The sequence below is a fragment of the Mytilus californianus genome, unplaced genomic scaffold (genome assembly GCF_021869535.1).
Source record: "Mytilus californianus isolate M0D057914Y unplaced genomic scaffold, xbMytCali1.0.p SCAF_19, whole genome shotgun sequence".
In the NCBI taxonomy this organism is placed as follows: Eukaryota; Metazoa; Mollusca; class Bivalvia; order Mytilida; family Mytilidae; genus Mytilus; species Mytilus californianus.
Genome location: NW_026262667.1, coordinates 1,376,144 through 1,401,039, shown reverse-complemented (window position 1 = coordinate 1,401,039; position 24,896 = coordinate 1,376,144). Strand labels below are relative to the sequence as shown.

General features: G+C 31.9%; 1 protein-coding gene across 2 annotated transcripts in view; it reads left to right on the top strand.

Moving 5' to 3' along the window:
• The window catches only part of LOC127727043 (receptor-type tyrosine-protein phosphatase epsilon-like), a 177,881-nt gene that overhangs the window by 137,084 nt on the left and 15,901 nt on the right, over nt 1-24,896 (top strand). For both annotated transcript variants that reach the window (XM_052234447.1, XM_052234446.1), the window contains exons 8-15: nt 3,918-3,954; nt 10,592-10,689; nt 10,943-11,074; nt 13,806-13,954; nt 18,459-18,594; nt 19,933-20,082; nt 21,023-21,122; nt 24,501-24,580. In XM_052234447.1, the coding sequence (XP_052090407.1) occupies nt 3,918-3,954; nt 10,592-10,689; nt 10,943-11,074; nt 13,806-13,954; nt 18,459-18,594; nt 19,933-20,082; nt 21,023-21,122; nt 24,501-24,580 (882 nt within the window). The remainder of the gene's footprint in view (nt 1-3,917; nt 3,955-10,591; nt 10,690-10,942; nt 11,075-13,805; nt 13,955-18,458; nt 18,595-19,932; nt 20,083-21,022; nt 21,123-24,500; nt 24,581-24,896) is intronic.

The following is a 24,896-nucleotide window of genomic DNA, read 5'->3' as shown; positions in this document are numbered from 1 at the left end:
CCCAATCTTCTCATTGATTAAAAGTTTACAATGACATACAAAGCTAAGGATACACTCATTTCCATAAATGACCGTATCCTGATATGAAGTAACTTAATATGTTGTTGATAAGAGGCAATGCAATCACAAGGATGAATTGCATTTCACTATACTGTGTATTAAGACTAAATTTTTATTTATATAAAAATACCACGAAATTTTCTTGTGATTTCTGAAACGTATACAGTCTGATAAGATTTCTTTGCAGTTTCTGAATGTCTTGAAATCAAATTGTTTGTTTGTCTGTTTTTGAAGCTCATATGGTCAGCTGAGATTTTTTTCTCTTTTACAACTTCATACAATCTGGTCATTTATTGTTCTTGCACACCTGATTTACTTTTCTATAAGAGCATATGACTTTTACCCAGAATGTAAGTCTGTCTATTGATGTCGTCTGCTCTGACTCATTTGATGCATTTACTTGATGTCTGCTCACTCATTTGATGCATTTACCAGTAGCCTGAGTGGTATCACAACAAATTTTGCTTTTGTTTAGTAAAATCATTATTTGTTTGAGATTTTATCCATGTGATTAATTCAGGGCCCTGGTTATCACTATAAAATTAGTTTTAGAAGGGTTTTTTGGTTGTTTTTTATCCTTATTTGTTTTGTTTTTTTGTTTACTTTTAGGGGTTTTCTTTTTCCTGAACATATACGTCACTAAATGGGAGGTGAATCCACTACAATTAAACTGGTCTAGAATTTTCTCAAAGTCATCAAAGTTCATTTGAATAGTAATTAAACATTAAGTCTTCTTAATTTGAAATTACAAGTAAAGTACTGTTGTGTAATAAAAGACAATCTTTTATATGGGCATTATAGTAATCATTCTAAAATAAGGTTTCCTATGATCGTTAAAATGTCCTAGAAGCCAAGTTAATTACATGTTGTCCTCTTACAAACATAAAACGTAGACTTTCATGTAGGTAACTGAATTATCTGGCATCAGGAATTTAATTTAACTGTGCGATTTAAATTTAATTTCTATGTACCTACCAAGATTTGCTGTTTGATGGACAGAAGTCACGTGACATTTGATGTGCAATGTTTCTTCGTTAGTTCACATAGTTTTTCCTATAAAGGAAATGCATTTCCTGTCGACAGGAAAATGTCCTCTGGTTGAAACAAATAATCTTGCTTATAAGTTTGTTGTCACAGCATACAATCAAATAATGAGAGATTCCAATGGCAGAAGACATAACAATTAAAGATGTTAATTATTTACAGGCCACATCATGATAGATTTCTTTAGGAAGATGCAAAATTTAATTAAAAAACAGTTAATCTTGATTAAACCATTTTTGTATCCAAGTTAAACAATGTATATATGTATCATATGGTCTTATTGGAAATACTGTAGAGAATTCGTACATGGATTTAAAAAATAGTTTGATGTCAATGGAGCTTTTGAGATAAAAATCTTAGTTATCTTTAATAGAATTATAAATGAAGATCAATTTATTACTAGATATGATATGTCCAATGTAAAAATTTCAAGTGTTTAGGGAATTTAATCCAGTCAACTGTACAGTAATGAGAGACAGATTTTTTTATGTAAGAAATAAATGCTTGAATAAATGTTGTTGTTCTTAATCTGTTCCTAAATGATGCAAAGTTTGATTAGCATAACTTATAAAAATAGACACAACAGCTTGACTATTAAATCCTTGGATGTTTAAAACTACGATTAGATATGAATGAAAAGAGATGTTGGGTATTCTGAATCAATGGGACAGCAATGGAAGGACCAAAACTAACCAGAATAATAGATCAAGAGGGCAACATACAGACTTCAACAATAGACATGTGTCTGTACAATATGCCAAGCTCTAATTCGTCTCAAGTCTGAGCTTTCCTGAGCGATTTTTTCTGCATGTTGATCATGACAACCAATTTCAGTTCCTTTGAAAAAAATGTTTGTGAAAAAAGAGATGAGTGACCGATATTTTGAATCAATGCCTCTTGAAAAACATTTCATATTTACTTGATAATGAGAGGCCTGATGGGGGGGGGGGGGGGGGGTCTCATCACGATTCACGAGTTGATTTTTTTGTCAATCACGATTCACAGAAAATAAATTTCCATGATCACGGATCACGAAAATATAAAAAAAAAAAAAATCTGTAGAAAAAAACGGATCACAATAGCGAAAATGCGCGGATCACGATAGCGAAAATGCGCCGATCACGAAGAACGAAAATAACCCATCAGGCCCCTCGATAATTGTTACTTTGCATGTAAATGCTAATGCATCTTTTAATTTCAATGGATTGAAAAAGAAAAATTGACAGCTGGCAAGAAAAAAAATTTTCAAGTTGACATATAAATTTATGTACTTTACGATGAGGATGATAGATGGCTATTTAAAGTGTTGTGACAAATTAAATGCATATTCAGGACTGGTAAATATTAATGCAACATGAATTTGAACTCTGCTTTGTACTAGACCATCAAGCAGAGCCTGATTTTTGAAAGTCGAGGAAGGCGAGACATGCTTTTCTGGCAACAACAAAGGCGTCGTTGGCAACAACAATTTTTAAAGTTTTCTGCTTAAGTCAGTTTGATAGGAACTACTTGTGATAGATCAAAGATATCTTCTATAAAGTTGTATTACTATTAGTATATATCAGTTTGACAACTATTTCAAAGCCTAGTGCCCCCTAGGTTATGGTCCAGTCACTTTGAATTAATTAGCAATTTAGTTTTCTGCTTAGGTCAGTTTGATATGAACTACTTGTGATAGATCAATGATATTTTCTTTAAAGTTGTATTACTATTAGTATATATCAGTTTGACTACTATTTCAAAGTCCTAACTTCTAGGTCATGGTCCAGCGACTTTTAATTAATAAGCAATTTTCCATGTTAAGTTTTCTGCTGATGTCAGTTTGATAGGAACTACTTGAAAGAGATCAATGATATTATAAAGTTGCATTACTATCAATACATATCAGTTTGATGACTATTTAGAGGTCCTGCCTCATAGGTCATGGTCCATTGACTTTCAATTAATAATCAATTTTCAATGTTAAGTTTTCTGGTTAAGTTAGTTTGATAGGAACTTCTCTTGATAGAATATGATATTTTTATGCCCCACTTAGGGGCATTATGTTTTTCGGTCTGTTTGACCGTTCGTCCGTCTGTTCGTCCGTCCTTCTGTCCCGCTTCAGGTTAAAGCTTTTGGTCAAGGTAGTTTTTGATGAATTTGAAGTCCAATCAACTTGAAACTTAGTACTCATGTTCCCTATGATATGATCTTTCTATTGTTAATGCCAAATTAGAGTTTTGACCCCAATTTAACGGTCCACTGAACATAGAAAATGATAGCGCGAGTGGGGCATCCGTGTACTATGGACACATTCTTTTTTTTCAATATTTTGTGTTGTAAAAAATGACATTGAACTCATGGAAGAACATAACTTATAGCAAACATATTATTTAATTTATTTTGCCAGGTTAAGGGAGGGTCCCATGCTCAACCATTGAAACAACCCTATGAGAGGTCCATACTTATTTTTATAATATGTAGTGGTAATCAAAATGTATTTGGAAATAATTTTAAGCTATGCAGTTAAAAATCAATAATTGAACAATAATTAACCCTAAAAGACTCATAGCTTTAACTTAAGAATGGCTATAAATTTGTCAATCATTATATCATTATATTGATGAACTATTTAATGCTGACAGTCAAATTTTCATGTTACCAGTAGGAATCAATTGGATGTGAATTACTCTCATTTTATTTGCCAATTGAATAAATTTTCATGATATATTAATATATTTTTATTTTTTTTGTAATATAAGCAAAAGTTGTCCTAATTTGCAGGTCCCGAAAAATCATTAAACTATGATTTGAAAATGTGATATTTTTTTCAGGGATTTTGTAAACAGAAAGAATACATTGCTACACAAGGTAAGGTTGGATCAAATTTATTTGTATTTCAGTAAATTTTTAAATATGGTCTCTTTTGATACTCCCCCACCCACATACACACCTTTGTTTATTTGAATTTGGAAATTTTTTTAAAATCTCCCTCAAAATCTTTCTTATTTGAGAAAAACCTCCCATTTCCCACAACATTATTTGATTTTAAGGGCTAGTCCTTGTTTTGTCCTGAAAAGCTATCTTTTCTTAACTACGGTAAAAAAATTGTGAAAAATGTGTATTTATGCATAATACTCTCACCCTTTTTCGCCACAGAAATTTGGGAGAAAAGCCTTTTAGACACTTGATGAAACTACTGTAGGTTTCAGGTTGTCTATGGTTATATAAGCAGTATTTATATGGGAAAATATGCTTTCTTTTATTCTTTTATCAAAATTAAGTTAAAAAATGTGAACAAATGATTTTGGAGTACTACACAAGTGTTGAAATAATTAATTCAATATTAATAAAAAATTCAAAAGATTTTTCATTAACTGGAAATTTGATCAATCAGAACCTATGTGTAATCAGCAAACATATACTGGTATGCTTTTCCTGTCAAAGGTCCTGAATCTCGTACTCTGGCTGCCTCCACCAATAAATACTGACACCCCCCAATATAGTCAATAGTGCTGAAATTAGCCTTAAACACTAACATTTAATCAATTAATATTCTGGTATGTAAAATACCCTAATATTTGATCGACTTTAATCTAAAAGAAAAGATGTGAAAGTTTCTAATACTTAATCCTAACAAATAACTGATAACATTTCCAACTTTAGACATTGTTCAGTAGATCTGACAAGATTTTTTTCAAATGCTACAAGATGAAAGAAGAAATCTGTATTGAGGCTTAAGATTTTGATATTTATCAGTAAATACTGAATTTTTCATTAAAATTGCATAATAATATCGATTAGGTAAATGATTAAAATCATCTAGGATATGAAAAGAAAATAGGGCACCCTATACTTTGTCAAGAAAAATTATGGTGGCAAATGTAAACTTGATTATACTGACGCAAATATCCGTTTACCTACCTCCGCTACGCGTCGCTAGGTAAACTCAATTTGCAACAGTAAAATATACGTTTTACGAAGGCCAAGCTTAAAATACAATACAGTTATCTCCTTATTTTGAGGCAAAAACTGTAATTATACATTTCTGAATTCAATAATCAAATTCATTAATTTTTCAATTGAATATTAACAATAAAAAAATGTTGAACTTCAAAAATATATGATAAACCATAATAGAAAACAAATGTCTGCAAAACATTGGTTTGCCAAATCTCACACTACAAATGTTCATGATGATTTTAAAATGTGTGTTACTGTGTTGATGTAATCCCCTTGTCTATTAATAACTCTGATTAATACTTATTTTGTTACTACTGTTGACAGTTGTTGAGTACATATTTATTCAAGTAACATAAAGCTGGACTTGACCCGTTAAGATCCCTTATGCCTATTACCAGTACTAGAGGAAACTTGCTCCAGTCATTTTCTGATATAACTAGGTGTCCTCTGATTACAAATAATATATGATATGTTCAGAGTTGATCTGGTTTACCTTTAGCACTTCATTTTCCTCCATCGATAAAACCAATGAAATTATGCTGATGTAAAGAAAGAGGTGTTTAACCTAATCAAATGAAGAAGAAAAAATACAGAATGAATAAATTCATATGTTTCTTGTTGTGATAAGATCTGTCTTATTTTTATGAAATCGTTAAAGTAGTTAAAGTAATCAAGTACGTTTCACATTTGTGTCCATACCGTTTTTAGTCATTCTGACATAAAGGTGTGTTTAGCATTCACGCTTCCTGGTGCAGGCTTTGGTCAGAAAAATGTAACTAGGAAAACTGAAAATGGTATTGTTGATTAACTGTCTGTCTTTCATACTGTTGTCTTGACAATATATCAGGTTATGCTGAGAATAGATTTTATGCTACAATTTGCAATTAATACTGTTGCAACTGCAGGATTTTATCATTTGGATGTTTGTCTGTGAGAATTTTGTAATAAATTGTCTGGCCAGAGAGATATAATAATGTATAGTTAGAAATGTCACAGGATGGTTGTAATATTCTGTGCCTCATTTAGTAGATGATTTTCCATAATATCCAGCATTATAATCACCCTTTTCTTCGTTGTGGTGATGAAAAAAGATTTTTTTCTGTCATTAAATATTCTTTTAATTAAGGAGATAAAAATGATGTCGGCTCAGAGGACCTAAGCTTATATTGAAAGTATTGTACAAGACACACTAGGGAATTAACTATGTCTGTACACTCTGGTCAAATTAACTATGTCCGTACACTCTGGTCAAATTAACTATGTCCGTACACTCTGGTCAAATTAACTAGGGAATTAACTATGTCCGTACACTCTGGTCAAATTAACTATGTCCGTACACTCTGGTCAAATTAACTATGTCCGTACACTCTGGTCAAATTAACTAGGGAATTAACTATGTCCGTACACTCTGGTCAAATTAACTATGTCCGTACACTCTGGTCAAATTAACTATGTCCGTACACTCTGGTCAAATTAACTATGTCCGTACACTCTGGTCAAATTAACTATGTCCGTACACTCTGGTCAAATTAACTATGTCCGTACACTCTGGTCAAATTAACTATGTCCGTACACTCTGGTCAAATTAACTATGTCCGTACACTCTGGTCAAATTAACTATGTCCGTACACTCTGGTCAAATTAACTATGTCCGTACACTCTGGTCAAATTAACTATGTCCGTACACTCTGGTCAAATTAACTATGTCCGTACACTCTGGTCAAATTAACTATGTCCGTACACTCTGGTCAAATTAACTATGTCCGTACACTCTGGTCAAATTAACTATGTCCGTACACTCTGGTCAAATTAACTATGTCCGTACACTCTGGTCAAATTAACTATGTCCGTACACTCTGGTCAAATTAACTATGTCCGTACACTCTGGTCAAATTAACTATGTCCGTACACTCTGGTCAAATTAACTAGGGAATTAACTATGTCCGTACACTCTGGTCAAATTAACTAGGGAATTAACTATGTCCGTACACTCTGGTCAAATTAACTAGGGAATTAACTATGTCCGTACACTCTGGTCAAATTAACTAGGGAATTAACTATGTCCGTACACTCTGGTCAAATTAACTAGGGAATTAACTATGTCCGTACACTCTGGTCAAATTAACTAGGGAATTAACTATGTCCGTACACTCTGGTCAAATTAACTAGGGAATTAACTATGTCCGTACACTCTGGTCAAATTAACTAGGGAATTAACTATGTCCGTACACTCTGGTCAAATTAACTAGGGAATTAACTATGTCCGTACACTCTGGTCAAATTAACTAGGGAATTAACTATGTCCGTACACTCTGGTCAAATTAACTAGGGAATTAACTATGTCCGTACACTCTGGTCAAATTAACTAGGGAATTAACTATGTCCGTACACTCTGGTCAAATTAACTAGGGAATTAACTATGTCCGTACACTCTGGTCAAATTAACTAGGGAATTAACTATGTCCGTACACTCTGGTCAAATTAACTAGGGAATTAACTATGTCCGTACACTCTGGTCAAATTAACTAGGGAATTAACTATGTCCGTACACTCTGGTCAAATTAACTAGGGAATTAACTATGTCCGTACACTCTGGTCAAATTAACTAGGGAATTAACTATGTCCGTACACTCTGGTCAAATTAACTAGGGAATTAACTATGTCTGTACACTCTGGTCAAATAATACAGCTTTAGGACTTCATTTTTTATACGCCGGTCAAAATTTGACGGGACGTATTATGGTATACAAATGTCGTCTGTCCATCTGTCTGTCCGGCGTAAACATGTCGCACCGTAACTTGAGAACGACTTATCCAAATTTCATGAAACTTAACATAGTTGTTTCTTATGATGGTCAAACGATCTGTATACTTTTTGGTGAAAATAAGATTAAAACTTTTTGAGTTACGGGACTTAGTAATAAAAACAGGTGTGTGTTTTTGAGTTACAGGACTTAGTAACTAAAACAGGTGTGTGTTTTTTTTCACATGTCGCCGTATCTCAAAAACAATTTATGATTATTGCTTAAAACTTTACACACTTCTTAGTTATATTAATATTAAGATCTGTATACTTTTTGGTGATGATTCAAAATTTTATTTTTGAGTTATTGAGTATTTTGTAAAAAAAGGGGGAGGGGTTTTTCACATGTCGCGCTGTATCTCAAAAACGATTTATGATTATTGCTTAAAATTTTACACACTTCTTAGTTATATTGATCTTAAGATCTGTATACTTTTTGGTTTTGATTCAAAGTTTTATTTTACTTAGTTATATTGATCTTAAGATCTGTATACTTTTTGGTTTTGATTCAAAGTTTTATTTTAGAGATATTGATTTTTTTTTGTAAAAAGGGGGGTTTTCACATGTCGCGCCGTATCTCAAAAACGATTTATGATTATTGCTTAAAATTTTACACACTTCTTAGTTATATTAATCTAAAGATCTGTATACTTTTTGGTTTTAATTCAAAATTTTATTTTACAGATATTGAGTTTTTTGTAAAAAAAAATTCACACACAAGACGACGGGCGTATCATGCGCTCATGGTGCAGCTGTTTATTATTGAATAAATTATGTTGATAAAAGGATTTAATGAATGAGAAGGACATTGATTAAAAGATTTAATGAATTGATATAAGTTGATAAAAAAAATTTAATGAATTAAATTCGTCTGAAATTAGACTTTTGAATTTATTTGTCAGAAAATATTAAAATTCAAATATTTGTATAAATTCTATTGAAAATTATTATAAAAAGTTGGTGGTTCTTTCCAGGTTCTCTGGCTTTCTCCATCAATAAAAACTGCCACAATATAACCAAAACTGATGAAAGTGGTGTTAAGCAGCAACAATCAATCAGTCATTAAAAACAATCATTGGCTGAAACAGTTTTCACTGGCAGTATGCCAGTGGACCAGTTCTGTGAACGGTTATAATGAATGTTGCTTGTTAAAGTTAAGAAGGCATACAGTTGCATTTTGATGTAAATAATAAAGTATCATTTAAATTTGAAAAAAATGAATTTTATGAACAGAAATATTGCTGTTTTTTATATGCAGAACTAAGTTCATAAAGGGTCAAATATAACCCTGAAAATCTCTAAAAATTCAAACTTTGAAAAATACCTGTCTTCTAATGAAATGTTTTGATGTTCTGATTGAAATAAATTTGGTTTTTATGTAGATTTCACATAATGACATTATCATTATGTCCTCCAGCAAATATTTTGCTAGTTTTTAAAGAGTTTTTGATTTTGGAACCATTAGTTGCATGCTCGAACCAAAATAATTCTACTCAAGCAACAAATCTGGTCAATATTAATTAAACTTCGTGCAGTTAATATTCATGCAGTACAGCTTGGCCTTGGGTGTTATTGTCTTTAATTTCAACATGCAAGATGAATTCCTGTCAATATTGATTATACCTTTATGAGGGTCGTAATGGGGGTACCTTCATGACGAACAACGGTAAAAAATCTTGCCAAATGACTTTAACAGTAATTTTTGGTGCATGACGATAAAATGTACACTTTCTTTAAGACGATAAAAAAATCGACTGATTTTGACGAATCACGTTAATTTTTTTCCAAAAATAATGGTAACAATAATTATTTGAGACCTCTGACGAATCACGATAAAATTTTAACCAATTTGACGCTAACGGTAGCCAAAAATGACTGTTTCACGCCTGACGGTAAAGGGCATTCCTACCCTTCTTTATTTGTCATAGAAAATCATATTGGGTTTGGTATAAAGTGTGGCCAAATTGTTATAACACATAAATGTGTAAAAAGGACATATTTCCGTTAATCTGATATTATCCAGTTTCAGAGACAAATCAGTTTTATATAAATTGAACTTCAGGTATTCAGTATTCCATACTTAAGATTTTAAGGATTTAAATCAGGCATTCATAGACCTTCTTTTTCTCTTTTCTCTTTTTGAATTCTTGTTCAATGCTTCTCATGTTAATGAACCAAGTCTAATACAGCTGTTTTTTAATTTAATAATTTGAAAAAGTTAAGAGAAGACTGTAAAGGGTTAGATAAGGCCTTACAAATTGATTTATTTTATAATGTACCAGCAATTACTGGTATCAGTTAATTAAAGATTAACTTGTCTTTTACACAGCCACCAATCCCAGTGAATCATGCTCAAATAATATGAAACCAAGCCTGTGGGTACTAATACTCCCTGATATGATAAGGAGGTACTAAACCTCGGATATTTCCAGGGTACAACATCTCTTAGATTATCTGTTTTTCAAAAATTGACATTTCATATTTGTCCTGAACATGCATGAAATATTTGCCACTGGACATTAAGCAAACATCAGCTAATCTTTTACATGTTATCATCATCTGAATGCATATTGCCTAGTTTTTTGCTAGAACATTTGTCAAAGTGAATTATCATTAAAAATGAATTCTAGTTAACAAGATATTTACAATTGTTAAAATTACAGTAATAGCTACAAAATTAAGAGGATGTGAATTTTTACTTTTACGCTCCTTTGATTGAGTCTGCTAATTTTATCATTACAGGTCCAAGACAAAAAACCATTCCTTGTTTTTGGCATATGGTATGGCAGGAGAATGTCCATTGTATTGTCATGGCAACAGGCTTATTTGAGAATGCTAATGTAAGTCAATTCATTCTTAAATATTTAACTTGAATAAAATCTATGATTATAAAACGCTATGAATTGAAATTAAGAATACATCTTATTGCTGTCTTTCTGTCATTATGAGATATCACAGATTTCCCTGAACATATGAATCCACCAAAGAAAATGTTTTGACATAATTTCTATTTACCATTGACTTGGTTTATAAGAAATGAAGAATCTTGATTCTTGTCTCAGCTGTTTAATTATAATTTGTATTTATTTACAGCAACAGTGTGACAAATATTGGGGAGATGTGTTCAGTGCTCAGAGATATGTCCGACATGGTGATATACACATCTGGTTAGACTCCACCATGGAAATGGCACAGCTGACAGTTCGCTCATTCAGAATACAACATGTAATTCTATTTATGTTTTATGTCAAATATTATTTAGACTTGACTTACATAGAAGTATTTAGATTCATTGGCAGAATTTCTAAAAATCAAACAGAATATGTAAAAGACCTTTGTAGCTTCAGGGTCAAGTCAGAATTACCATACAGTACATGGCCAAAAGTATTCCTTACTTGTGAATTTTTCACTATAAATATAAAACTTAAGTTTTTAAAAAAAAATATGGTTGGGACATTTGGTACCTATTTGTTCTGTAGGTTTTGTATGACATAGTCATAAATCCGAACGTTGCCACCCCAATTCACCAGCAATCACATAGTCATAAATCCGAACGTTGCCACCCCAATTCACCAGCAATCACATAGTCATAAATCAGAACTTTGTCACTCCAATTCACCAGCAATCACATAGTCATAAATCAGAACATTGCCACTCAAATTCACCAGCAATCACATAGTCATAAATCAGAACGTTGCCACCCCAATTCACCAGCAATCACATAGTCATAAATCAGAACTTTGTTACTCCAATTCACCAGCAATCACATAGTCATAAATCAGAACGATGCCACTCCAATTCACCAGCAATCACATAGTCATAAATCAGAACATTGCCACTCCAATTCACCAGCAATCACATAGTCATAAATCAGAACTTTGTCACTCCAATTCACCAGCAATCACATAGTCATAAATCAGAACGTTGCCACTCCAATTCACCAGCAATCACATAGTCATAAATCAGAACGTTGCCACTCCAATTCACCAGCAATCACATAGTCATAAATCAGAACTTTGTCACTCCAATTCACCAGCAATCACATAGTCATAAATCCGAACGTTGCCACCCCAATTCACCAGCAATCACATAGTCATAAATCAGAACTTTGTCACTCCAATTCACCAGCAATCACATAGTCATAAATCAGAACAATGCCACTCCAATTCACCAGCAATCACATAGTCATAAAACAGAACGTTGCCACTCCAATTCACCAGCAATCACATAGTCATAAATCAGAACTTTGTCACTCAAATTCACCAGCAATCACATAGTCATAAATCAGAACGTTGCCACTCCAATTCACTAGCAATCACATAGTCATAAATCAGAACGTTGCCACTCCAATTCACCAGCAATCACATAGTCATAAATCAGAACTTTGTCACTCCAATTCACCATCAATCACATAGTCATAAATCAGAAAGATGCCACTCCAATTCACCAGCAATCACATAGTCATAAATCAGAACATTGTCACTCCAATTCACCAGCAATCACATAGTCATAAATCAGAACTTTGTCACTCCAATTCACCAGCAATCACATAGTCATAAATCAGAACGTTGCCACTCCAATTCACCAGCAATCACATACTGTGGATTCATTTTTATTCGTGGTATACCAATTTTCGTGGGTTTCGTGGGTCAAAGCGAACCACGAATTTAAGAATTCAATGAAGAATAATCCCGAGAAATGTGTATGGAATCGGATGTTTATTTCCGGTTATGTTATGCAGTTCTAGTATAGTGTTGACTATCGATAAACATTGTAACATAACACGTGTTTTTATTAAAAGAAGATACAAGTATTTTGATTAAATCAATAATAAATATATCGAATATCAGTGATAATTTACTTTTTAAAATTGAATAAAACTGTTCATGGAAAATAACTGCAAGTTGTTAATTACCGTGTCATAGTGTGGTTTACTGGTGATTAAAAATCACTAGGATTAAGTACGTGGATATTGCCCGTAGGTAACATTGTTTATGACAGGAACATTTATTTTCACACCTTTTACTTATATGACTGTTTATTATATCGTGATTAGGGAAATGAGCTTTCAATCATAGAGTTTTTAATGCCTTATAAAATTCCGACAAGAATTTATAAATTGTAAAACAAACAAGTAATTAGTTGTCTCTGTCCATTATTGTAATAGAATTTTTCAATGAACACTTTAATCTAGAATGACCAAGCGAGGATTTTGACAATTCAAAACTTTTTCAATGAATTCCTTCTTTTTTGTTTGTTTTATTATTGATCAAACCAAGGAGGTTAAATGATCTCTTAAATTAAAAAGAAATCCACGAATTACGTATCTGATTTTTTTTCTTTTTGTAATCAGCGATCCACGAATTTACGTATACCACGAAACGTCTTTTTTTCTCTATCCACGAAAATTGATACCCACGAAAATAAATGAATCCACAGTAGTCATAAATCAGAACGTTGTCACTCCAATTCACCAGCAATCTCTCTGTTTAACAATGATTCACTCAACACCATGTGATTTTTCAATGAATCACATATTTTATGCTGTAAAGTCCTCATATTTTAGGGAATTTATCATATGCTGTTGTTATCTACAGTTAGGGTACATATTTTTAACTATGAACATAGCCAACAAAAGGGATTGGATAACTTAATATGTTTTCAAGGGTACTTCTTTAAACTCAGAATTTTCTTTGTTTATTTAAAATTGCAATTGTTGAAGAATGGACAAAATTGCAAGATTTATTAAACAGCAATGCTAGATACAAATAATGCTGTCAAAATTTGAATTGCAAGTTTTTTTTGTGAAAACATATCTCGTCTCAATTTTGGAAATTATAAAAACATTGAAAACATGTCTGAATTTACAGTATTTTTTGTAGTACCACAACTGAATATCTAGAAAAAGAGTTATTTTACAATACCATCATATTCAAGTTAAATTGTTTTTTTCTAGGAAGGATCTTCTGTTGAACGTAAAGTCAAACATTTTGAAATGGTTGGTTTTAACGATGAAGCTACAGATCCTGGCTTTATTTTAGATGTCTGTCGTCGTGTAAACAACCATGTTACTGCCACCTCTGGACCTATACTTGTACATTGCAGGTAAATAGTAAATAACAGTGTAAGATCTAGACATTCCTGCAGGTAAATAGTAAATAACAGTGTCAGATCTAGACATTCCTGCAGGTAAATAGTTAATAACAGTGTAAGATCTAGACATTCCTGCAGGTAAATAGTTAATAACAGTGTAAGATCTAGACATTCCTGCAGGTAAGTAGTTAATAACAGTGTAAGATCTAGACATTCCTGCAGGTAAATAGTTAATAACAGTGTAAGATCTAGACATTCCTGCAGGTAAAAAGTTAATAACAGTGTCAGATCTAGACATTATTGCAGGTAAATAGTTAATAACAGTATAAGATCTAGACATTCCTGCAGGTAAATAGTTAATAACAGTGTAAGATCTAGACATTCCTGCAGGTAAATAGTTAATAACAGTGTCAGATCTAGACATTCCTGCAGGTAAATAGTTAATAATAGTATAAGATCTAGACATTCCTGCAGGTACATAGTTAATAACAGTGTAAGATCTAGACATTCCTGCAGGTAAATAGTTAATAACAGTGTAAGATCTAGACATTCCTGCAGGTAAATAGTAAATAACAGTATAAGATCTAGACATTCCTGCAGGTACATAGTTATTAACAGTGTAAGATCTAGACATTCCTCCAAGTAATTTAAACCAAGTAAAAACAATTCTAGTCGATATGGATGGATGGGTTTTTTATAACTACATGTATGTTGATGTTGACTGGTTGATCTGCGAAAAAGGGTGTGTATACTGTTCTACCCCTGTCTATCCCCCCCCCCATTTAATTTCCATCACATTTTTCTCAGGAACTACAAATCAGAGCTTCCTAAAATGAAATTAGTGAACAGGCTTCATGTAGTAAAATTGAGAATGGAAATGGGGAATATGTCAAAGAGACAACAACCCGACCAAAGAGCAGATAACAGCCGAAGGCCACCAATGGGTCTTCAACGCAGCGAGAAAATCCTGTAAGCATACTACTGTGGATTAACAGGCTTCATATAAGCATACTACTGTGGATTAACAGGCTTCATGTAAGCATACTACTGTGGATTAACAGGCTTCATGTAAGCATACTACTGTGGATTAACAGGCTTCATGTAAGCATACTACTGTGGATTAACAGGCTTCATGTAAGCAAACTATTGTGGATTAACAGGTTTCATGTAAATTTGAATAACTATTTTGAGGTATAAAGTTCATATAATAGAGGATTTAAATAGTCAGGCTAACTTCCCCCATGGGGGAAATCGGGATAGTTGGCAGATCTGTTAATATTTAATGCAAATTTCAGAAATTTTGGCATGAAAGGGAAGATAATTTGGTTCTTTATGGAATGAATTTAAAATGAAATAAGTCATCTGAAGCCACATATAAAGATGCATTGCTATATATATACCTTTGAAACCTCATATACTTATTAGATCTGTAGTATTAGATAAGACTGTTTTACCAATTTTCCAGCTTTAATAATCAAAAGTTCATCTCTTGTCATCTCAATTGATACTCCTGTCATAGAATTGTAAATAAATTAAACACTTCATAGTTCAGGGCCAGTAAGCAAATGATTTTACTTTTGTAATCGATCAAAACACTCAGTATAAAAATTTATATTTTATTACAACTCAAAATCTATTTTCACCTGTATGGTACTCATTGTTTGACGTTCTGAGCAGAAGGCGTGAAATTTAATACCATCGAACTAAATTAATGAAATTGCAGGTTCTTTTCATTCTAAAAATGGTAAACACAGTTTTAATTGAATTTGAAATTTTTTCTGTTTTTTTTTGTTTTTAGTATTATCGAGAAAAATTCAATTTGACATTTTACTACTCATTTATTGATACATGTACATTTATTCATTGTATTGTATATATACAAAATACAGGCCTTGTTGGATTTTGACTTTTAAAATTCTGTTCACCCTTGAATATGTGTCAAATATCTGTAAATTTTAGTTTCCTTGCAGAAGAATGTATATGAAATTTGTCTTTAATACATCTAGGACCTTCAAACAAAATGTTTTTTTATTTGTTTTAATTCACCATAACATACTTGTACCTTGATTTCAAAACATTGACCTTGGCTTCAAGTTCAGTCCTTTATTACAGCAACTTTTAGCTGAGACTGATGTTTTGTACAAATTAAAAAATCAATAACTAAATTGACTACAAACTGATACAAGAAGACAGTTGTAAAATAATGAATTGAAGATGTATAGTTAATGAGTTTTATCTGCCTCAATCCTGTCACAGATTTGTTATATCGAGGTAATGAGTTTTATCTACCTCAATCCTGTAACAGATTTGTTATATCGATCGAATTGTTTCAAGAATAATTAATTTTCATAATACATGTACACGTATTTTATTTTATGTCTTGATGATTTAAGAAAAATTACAATAGAAATAGGTGTAACTTTTTGTATGGTTAAAATATGTGACAGTGAATAAAAGATGTGTGGTATATATGATTGAGACAGCAACCCAATAATACAGGAATAGCAAGAGACATCTAGAGATCAACATACCACCAATAGACAGATGCTTACACAGTATGCCAAGCTCTTTGTCATGTTTCTAACAAATGTATTAGTGGATAAACACCAAATTCTCAAAAAGATCATAAAAAATCAAATATAAATGAAAATAACCAAATTGAATTGAAATCTTATCCCATAGAATTTGTTTTATAAAATTATACACAATCAAGTGTTGTACAATTAAGAAAAGACCTCAATGAGCAATCTTTGACTGGATAGCAGAGAATTATTTTGACTTGACTTGAGTGATAATTTCAGAATTGTTTTTAATGATAATTCTGCACAAATATGTATAGAATGAAATGCAGACCTGAGTTCCTTGGTTTAACCCCAGTAAAATTTATATCCTATTAGTTAATTTACAAGGCTTATCATGTTTTGTCACTTCTGATTCCAAAAGGATGCAATGTTTTTGCTGGCAATATTAAATCTGCATATTTATTTTGTGAAATGGTGGTATAACTGCACATTAGAGTCAATGTATACTCTTCATATTTGAGTCAAGATTTACTCTTCATTTTTAAGTCAATATTTACTCTTCATTTTTAAGTCAATATTTACGCTTCACATTCAAGTCAATATTTACTCTCCACATTAGAGTCAATATTTACTCTCCACATTAGAGTCAATATTTACTCTCCACATTAGAGTCAATATTTACTCTCCACATTAGAGTCAATATTTACTCTCCACTTTAGAGTCAATATTTACTCTCCACATTTGAGTCAATATTTAGTCTCCACATTTGAGTCAATATTTAGTCTCCACATTTGAGTCAATATTTACTCTCCACATTAGAGTCAATATTTAGTCTTCACATTTGAGTCAATATTTACTCTCCACATTAGAGTCAATATTTACTCTCCACATTAGAGTCAATATTTACTCTCCACATTAGAGTCAATATTTAGTCTTCACATTTGAGTCATTTTTACTCTTCACATTTGAGTCAATATTTATTCTCCACATTGGAGTCAATATTTAGTCTTCACATTTGAGTCATTTTTACTCTTCACATTTGAGTAATTTTTACTCTTTCTACTGATAATTCCAACACAACAATGAAAACTCATTTAATCTTAATTAAGGTTAGCCTTCCATCAGCTAAGAATAACTTCAGTAGAACAAAAGCAGTAACATAATCAATGATTTTTCTATTATTAATGATGATACTTTCTCTAGAGGGTCATATTGTCAGACAGGATGAATTCATCTTTTGATTAAAATCTTTTTTATTTCTATTTTATTGATGAAAATCATGATGATGGAATCCGTGATTTTAGTACGGCTTTTGTTTTTGTTCTGTCTTAATTTCTTCATTTCCAATGTGTAATTTGAGATAAAGAGGTTGAGTAAATACGAACAATAAGTACAAACTGTTTTCTTTACATCAAAACAAGTTTTTATACAACACAAGCTGTTTAATTGAGTTCTTGACAATATGTAACATGATTTATCGTAAGAGTATATACAAGCTAATGATTTATGGCCTGTAAATCGGCACAAAACACTAATAGTACATGATTCAACTTTTAATATTAGAATGCCTTTTGTGCAAGCAACATATTAAAACTCTACAATTGACATTAAAAAGATGGACATTGGGAAAAAGTAAGATACAATTTTCTATTGCAAATCAAAATGAAAATTTGGGAGATTTTATCATTGTTTTACTAAGTTTGTAGAAAATTTACCTCTAAAATCTTTCTGAAAAGCAAGGGGTTTAATGATAGAAAGCAAACCAGTGATGAATTCAGATCATATGACAGGGCTCTCTAAGCCTTTAGCATCATCTGGTTTTAGAAATGGAGAACCATCATCATTTAATAATTTTTGTAAACCAGATAACAATAGCGCATTGACTGACAATACATCAGTGTATCCATTAAATCAAATATGAAAGGAGAATTTTGCTCATTATCCAAGGCATGATATATTTAGATATGTAGTTAAATTAAAGAATTATTTTTCAGGTGTGGGGGTGGTAAAACAGCAGTATTTATTGCAATAGACTATTGTTTAAAACAACTACAATCAGATGCAAATGTTGATGTGTATAGTACTGTTTTACATCTACGCAAATTTAGAAAAAATATGGTGCGCTCTTTGGTAAGTATTATGCTGTATTTTTTATGATGAAAAAAAATGTTATTAAAGTCAAAACCATGTGTACAGTTATAGCTGTCATTTGTACAGAACATATGATTTGTTGCTTTGTAATCCTTTCAAGAAAAAGGGAGTGAGAAGGCCACTTTTCTTGCCCTTTGATTTTTTTAGTTTTCTAAGTCTATCATAGAATATCCTTCAGATGTTACCAAACATTAGGATGTCAGATGACAAACAATATATGTGAATTCTGTTGTACATATGTACATTAAATTTCTTCAAACTTCTATCATTATAGGAAAAGCTGTTAAAATTGCAAAAATTGCATAAATTTTAGGTATTCATTCTTTTACCTACGAGCAACACACTTATCCAAATTGATATTTTGCCAAATGGTGTCTGATTCAAATATTTTGTTTTAAGTGAAATATTGTTTTATGTAGACTGCTGTTCATACTAAATTCAACTAAAAGCTATATGAAAAATGGCCATTTTTGGTTATATAAGTCAATTATGACCTGTCTATGACATCACAATTACATCACAAAAGACATATTTGCACTAGGCTATATCCTTCTATTCATTTATAGATGAACATATTAGCGATTTTAAAAGGTTTGAAGATTTTACCATTTTTGCAATTTCAAGGGTCAAATAATGGCTCATATCAATAACTTCTCTTTTTATTAGATAAAAAAATCAGACAAACAACTTTTCATGCTATGTCTAAAATAAAAAATACAAGATATAGAATTGCAAATAACAAGCCCCCGAACTACATTATACCACCAACCCTTGCATATCTCCTTAAGCAGAACTGTTTCATAATGACTAGTAACTGCTGTGATGGTGGTCACTTTGTTTACTTGTTTATGTAAATACTATTTATTTAGGGAAATTTGTTAAAATTGTTATTATTTATAGTTCCATAACTATTTCTCCCGAGACTGGCCATGTAAATATTCTTGTTGGGTTACAACTGTTTCTTGCACATGCCTGACATTCTGGCCAGGCTCATTATCACTAGGAACTATAAATACGATGTCACTCACCATGTTCAGGGCAGTCTACCAGTGAGGATTTGAAATGAAAAGACGCTCATACTTTGGCTTGCAGATATGGAACTTTTCATAAGTCAACAAGTAAACTAGCTGCCATACTTATATATTTATTGTATATATAACACTTGTGTTCAACCATATGTCATCTAAATAAACATCTTGTTTATACATTTACGTAGTTTGTCCAATATCCCAGAACTTGGGTAGACAATGGGAAGACAACTAAGCAGAGTGAAAACAAACTTCCTTAACAATGCTATATATATGTTTTATATTTCAGTTCCAGTATCGCCTTATATATGAATCTGTATCTATGCACATACAGTGTGGTGCCACTGTAATGACAGAGGCAGAGGTACCTATCATAGCTCAATGTCTGTCCAAAGAAAATCCTAAATCTAAAATGTCCGGATTTGAGAAAGAATTTCAGGTATGTTCCTTATTAAAAGAGCTCCAAGAAACTAAGTGGTTGAATGTTAATTAAAGTTCGCTTTCCAAAGTTAGTTCTGTAACAAAATGGAAGAATTAAAGCAAGAAAGCATTTGAATAACTCCTAAAAAAGACTAAAATCTGCAAATTGGCTAGATTTGAAAAAAAGAATTTGAGGCAACACTTTGAGGAAAACCATTACTTTATTGATACAAAATTGTTTCACCATTCAGATTCAGATTTTAAGTTGACTTATTTGAATTGCAATTTTAGGTTCAGATTTTAACCGATTTATGCATCAAGATGTTCAGATCCACTATCAATACTGAGGATAAAATACTTAAATAAGAGGGCCTTTTAACACACATATGCATTTGACAATTTCTTAACAGTCCTATACTACAATTATGGTTAGGGCAATTCTATGTGAAATTTCCATGGCTATCCAAACCTCACCCCAAAATCTCTCAAAATTTGCAAAATTTCAGAAAAGTACATTGCATGATCTTTTTAAATGTCCTGGAATGAAATGTCTAAGATGTAAGTTTAACAAGAAACCTTTTGTGTTCAACTAACATATTAATTATATCATTGTGAACTGCTCTATGGTCGGGTTTTTGTCTCTTTGACACATTCCCCATTTCTATTCTGAATTTTATTTGGAAATATAAAAATGTAATAAAACAACAACTAAGATAAATAATCAATCAGTCTGTAATTGAATACTTAATTATGTTACTTTTCAGAATTTTGAAAAAAATTCATATGAATTATTTGAAATTACAGAATAGATGCATTGCTATTTAAGAAATTGACTTGTTGAAGGTCGTACGGCGACCTGTAATTGTTTACATCTTTGTCCTTTGGTCTGCATGGATAGTTATCTCATTGGCAATAATATCACACCTTCTTAATTTAAATTCCTTACATATTTTTTTCAGACAATTCGTACATTAGTGCCAAAGTTAAGCATTGGTGATTGTGCTGGAGGTCACAGGTCAGAAAACAGAAACAAAAGTCGAGACATCATGCTTCTTCCACGTAAATATTAATTAATGATCATAATTTTGTAGCATTAAAATAAATAGCACAGACATACAGACCATCATGAATGATGAACTTAGTAAGAGCTTTATGATAATTTCAGTCTTTAAATAAAAGTAAATACACGTTAATGGTATTTTCATCTGTCTGCCAGTTTATTTAGGATATTTTTATATAATCAGAGAAACATGACCAGAAGATTTGTAATAAGGACTGAAAAATTCGATGTATATTGCTGTATAAGCATTGAAATTGATATTTTATTACATTAAAGAGTTGACAATAATAAAGTATTATTGTATAACAACATGATCATGATATTTCCCCCAGAACTAACGAAAAGTTAGGGTGCAATATATTTAGGTTATCAGGTTTTTTACACATTGATTTCTCAAAATATCAGTCGTGTCAAGATAATCTATTATATTGCACTAGTGCATATATAGCTTCAAATTATTGATGTCATCAATGGCAAAAATATCAATGGGAAGTTTGGAATACCACAGATTATTAATTAATTAATTTGTGTATTGTTTTCAAAATGTACTGTTGTTTGTGTTTTATTAATATGAAATTTAAGCACTAAACTGTGGTTCTTTTCCCAAACATGTCTTTGTTTTACACTAGTAACCATCTGGATTCACAGGTTTCCTGACTGGACTCAGATCAGAGTTAGACATTGACATGCATCTGATCTGATACTGGTCTAGATTCCAACAGCATCTATACATACACAGGGGGAAGGGAAATGGATGGGGCTGTTTCAAAGTGATATGAATTAATAGGTTATATATATATATCACACTTGTAAGCCCTTGCAATATTTAAATCTACTCTTCACAATATTCATCAATATTCATGCAATAACCCTTTAATGTAATACTACAAAATAATTGTATGTATGAGTCATAAGCGATCATGCATTTTGGTGACTTTTATAGAAGAACAAACACAAATGGTACAAAGCAAAAAATAATAAGTCCATGTCACTGTTCCCTTTCATAATTACGTAGTTTAACTTTAAGGTTAATTTCAGTATACATTTGTTCAACAAAGTTAGGAAGGGGATAAAGCAGCTTTCTGTTCTTTTGTTCATTTATAGCTCACAGGGCCCAAAGGGCCCAATGTGAGCTTATGCCATCACTTGGCGTCCTCCGTCGTCATCGTAGTAAACTATTTCAAGAATCCTCTCCTCTGAAACTACTGGGCCAAATACCTTCAAACTTTTACTGAATGTTCCTTAGGGTATCTCCGCCATGGCTAAAAATAAAACATAGGGGTCAAATGCAGCTTTTTGGCTTATATCTCAAAAACTAAAGCATTTGGAGCAAATCTGACGGGGTATAAATGTTCAATAGGTCAAGATCTATCAGCCCTGAAATTTTAAGACAAATCAAACTACCCATTGTTGGGTTGCTGCCACTAAATTGGTAATTTTAAGGAAATTTTGCAGTTTTTGGTTATTATCTTGAATATTATTGAAGATAAAGATAAAATATAACAGCAAAAATGTTCAGCAAATTAAGATCTACAAAAAAGTAAATTTGACCAAAATTGTCAATTGACCCCATAAGGAGTTATTGCCCTTTAAAGACAACTTTACACAATTTGTTCATCATGTTTGCTAACATTTGAAAATCTTCTCCTCTGAAACTACAGGGCCAAATACTTCTAAACTTTAACTGAATGTTCCTTATGGTATCTAATTTATAAAATGTTTTGGTCCATCAACAAACATGGCTGCCGTGGCTAAAAATAGAACATAGGGGACAAAAGCAGTTTTTGGCTTATACCTCAAAAACTACAGCAGTTAGAGCAAAAGTGAAGGGGAGTTAAAGTGATAAATGGGTCATGATCTATCTGTTATGAAATTTTCAGACAAGTTCGATCGACAACCCATTGTTGGGTTACTGTTGGAAATAGTTTATTTTTATTAAATTTTACTGTTTTTGGTTATTTTCTTTAATATTATGATAGATAGAGAGAAAGTATAAATGGCAATAAATGTTCAGCTAAGTAAGATCTACAAATAAGTCAATTGACCCCTTAAGGAGTTATTGGCCTTTAACCCTTTTTTTTTTTTTACATTTTTTGTGAAAGTCTATTACTTTTTCAAAATTTTTTTTTTCTCTGAAACTACTTGGCCAAATACTTAAAAACTTTAATTGAATGTTCCTTAGGGTACCTAGTTTATAGATTGTATTCGGGGATTTGATCCATTCAACAAAATGGCAGCAGTCAAATGAAGATTATGGCTTTCATCTCAAAAACTAAAGCAGTAAGAGCAAAACTGACATAGGTGAAAGTGTTAAACAGGTTTAGATCTACTGTCAAGTAATCTTCAAATAAAAAGGACAACTTATTGGGTTACTGTCCAGAAATAGTTAATTTTTAGGAAATTTTACAGTTTTGGGTTATGTATTATCTTTGATATTATTATAGAAAGAGAGAAAGTGTAAATGACAAAATTGTTCAGCAAAGAAAGATCTACAAATAAGTCAAATGCTTGAAACTGAAATTACAGGTGAGCGATATCAGGCTTTCATGAGCCTCTTGTTGTTCCTCCATTGTGTTAAGGTCTACTAGATATAAGCAGCTACAAACTATACAAAGGATGATCTGTTGTTAGTTGATGCATTATGTTTATTGATGCTGGTCCTCACACTAATTAGTATTGATGCTGGTCCTCACACTAATTATTGATGCTGGTCCTCACACTAATTAGTATTGATGCTGGTCCTCACACTAATTAGTATTGATGCTGGTCCTCACACTAACTAGTATTGATGCTGGTCCTCACACTAACTAGTATTGATGCTGGTCCTCACACTAACTAGTATTGATGCTGGTCCTCACACTAACTAGTATTGATGCTGGTCCTCACACTAACTAGTATTGATGCTGGTCCTCACACTAATTAGTATTGATGCTGGTCCTCACACTAATTAGTATTGATGCTGGTCCTCACACTAATTAGTATTGATGCTGGTCCTCACACTAACTAGTATTGATGCTGGTCCTCACACTAACTAGTATTGATGCTGGTCCTCACACTAATTAGTATTGATGCTGGTCCTCACACTAATTAGTATTGATGCTGGTCCTCACACTAATTAGTATTGATGCTGGTCCTCACACTAATTAGCTCACCTTGACCTTGATTTTATGTGTTAATGGCTGTAAGGTTTATGTTTTAGTCCAGATTTAAGGAACTCCAAATCGTGGAGAAAAAAGTTTTGTCAGTTGATACATTAGGTTTAAAGTGATGAAGGTCATCATGTTATTCATTTAATTCTTTTGTATTTAAACGGTAAAGTAGGATATATGGTATTTTCAATGATGCCTACTAAGTGAGGTATTTTATTTATTTTGTAGCCGAGAGGGCCAGACCATATCTTTTAACAGCAGAATCTGGTGACAATGGTACTGACTTTATTAATGCAGTCTTTGTAGATGTAAGTTTTCATAAAGGTTACTATTTAAAAACTGAATGAAAGGAGATATGAAGTTTAGCACAACGAGACAGCAACACAACAAAACTAAATAAAAAAACATATGGTTAAAAAAAAACACTTAGCCATAATGTATATGCAAGTTGGAATTTTTCTGAATTTACATAAACTATTTAAAAAAGGAGTAGGTCTAGTAAGACCCCTTTTTGGCCCCAAAATAAAGCAGTTTTACAAAATTGTTAGAATGTAAACTTTTAGCTATTTATTGGAAAGTAGAATACTTCTTTTACATAAATATGGGCTGTTTTTGACAATACAA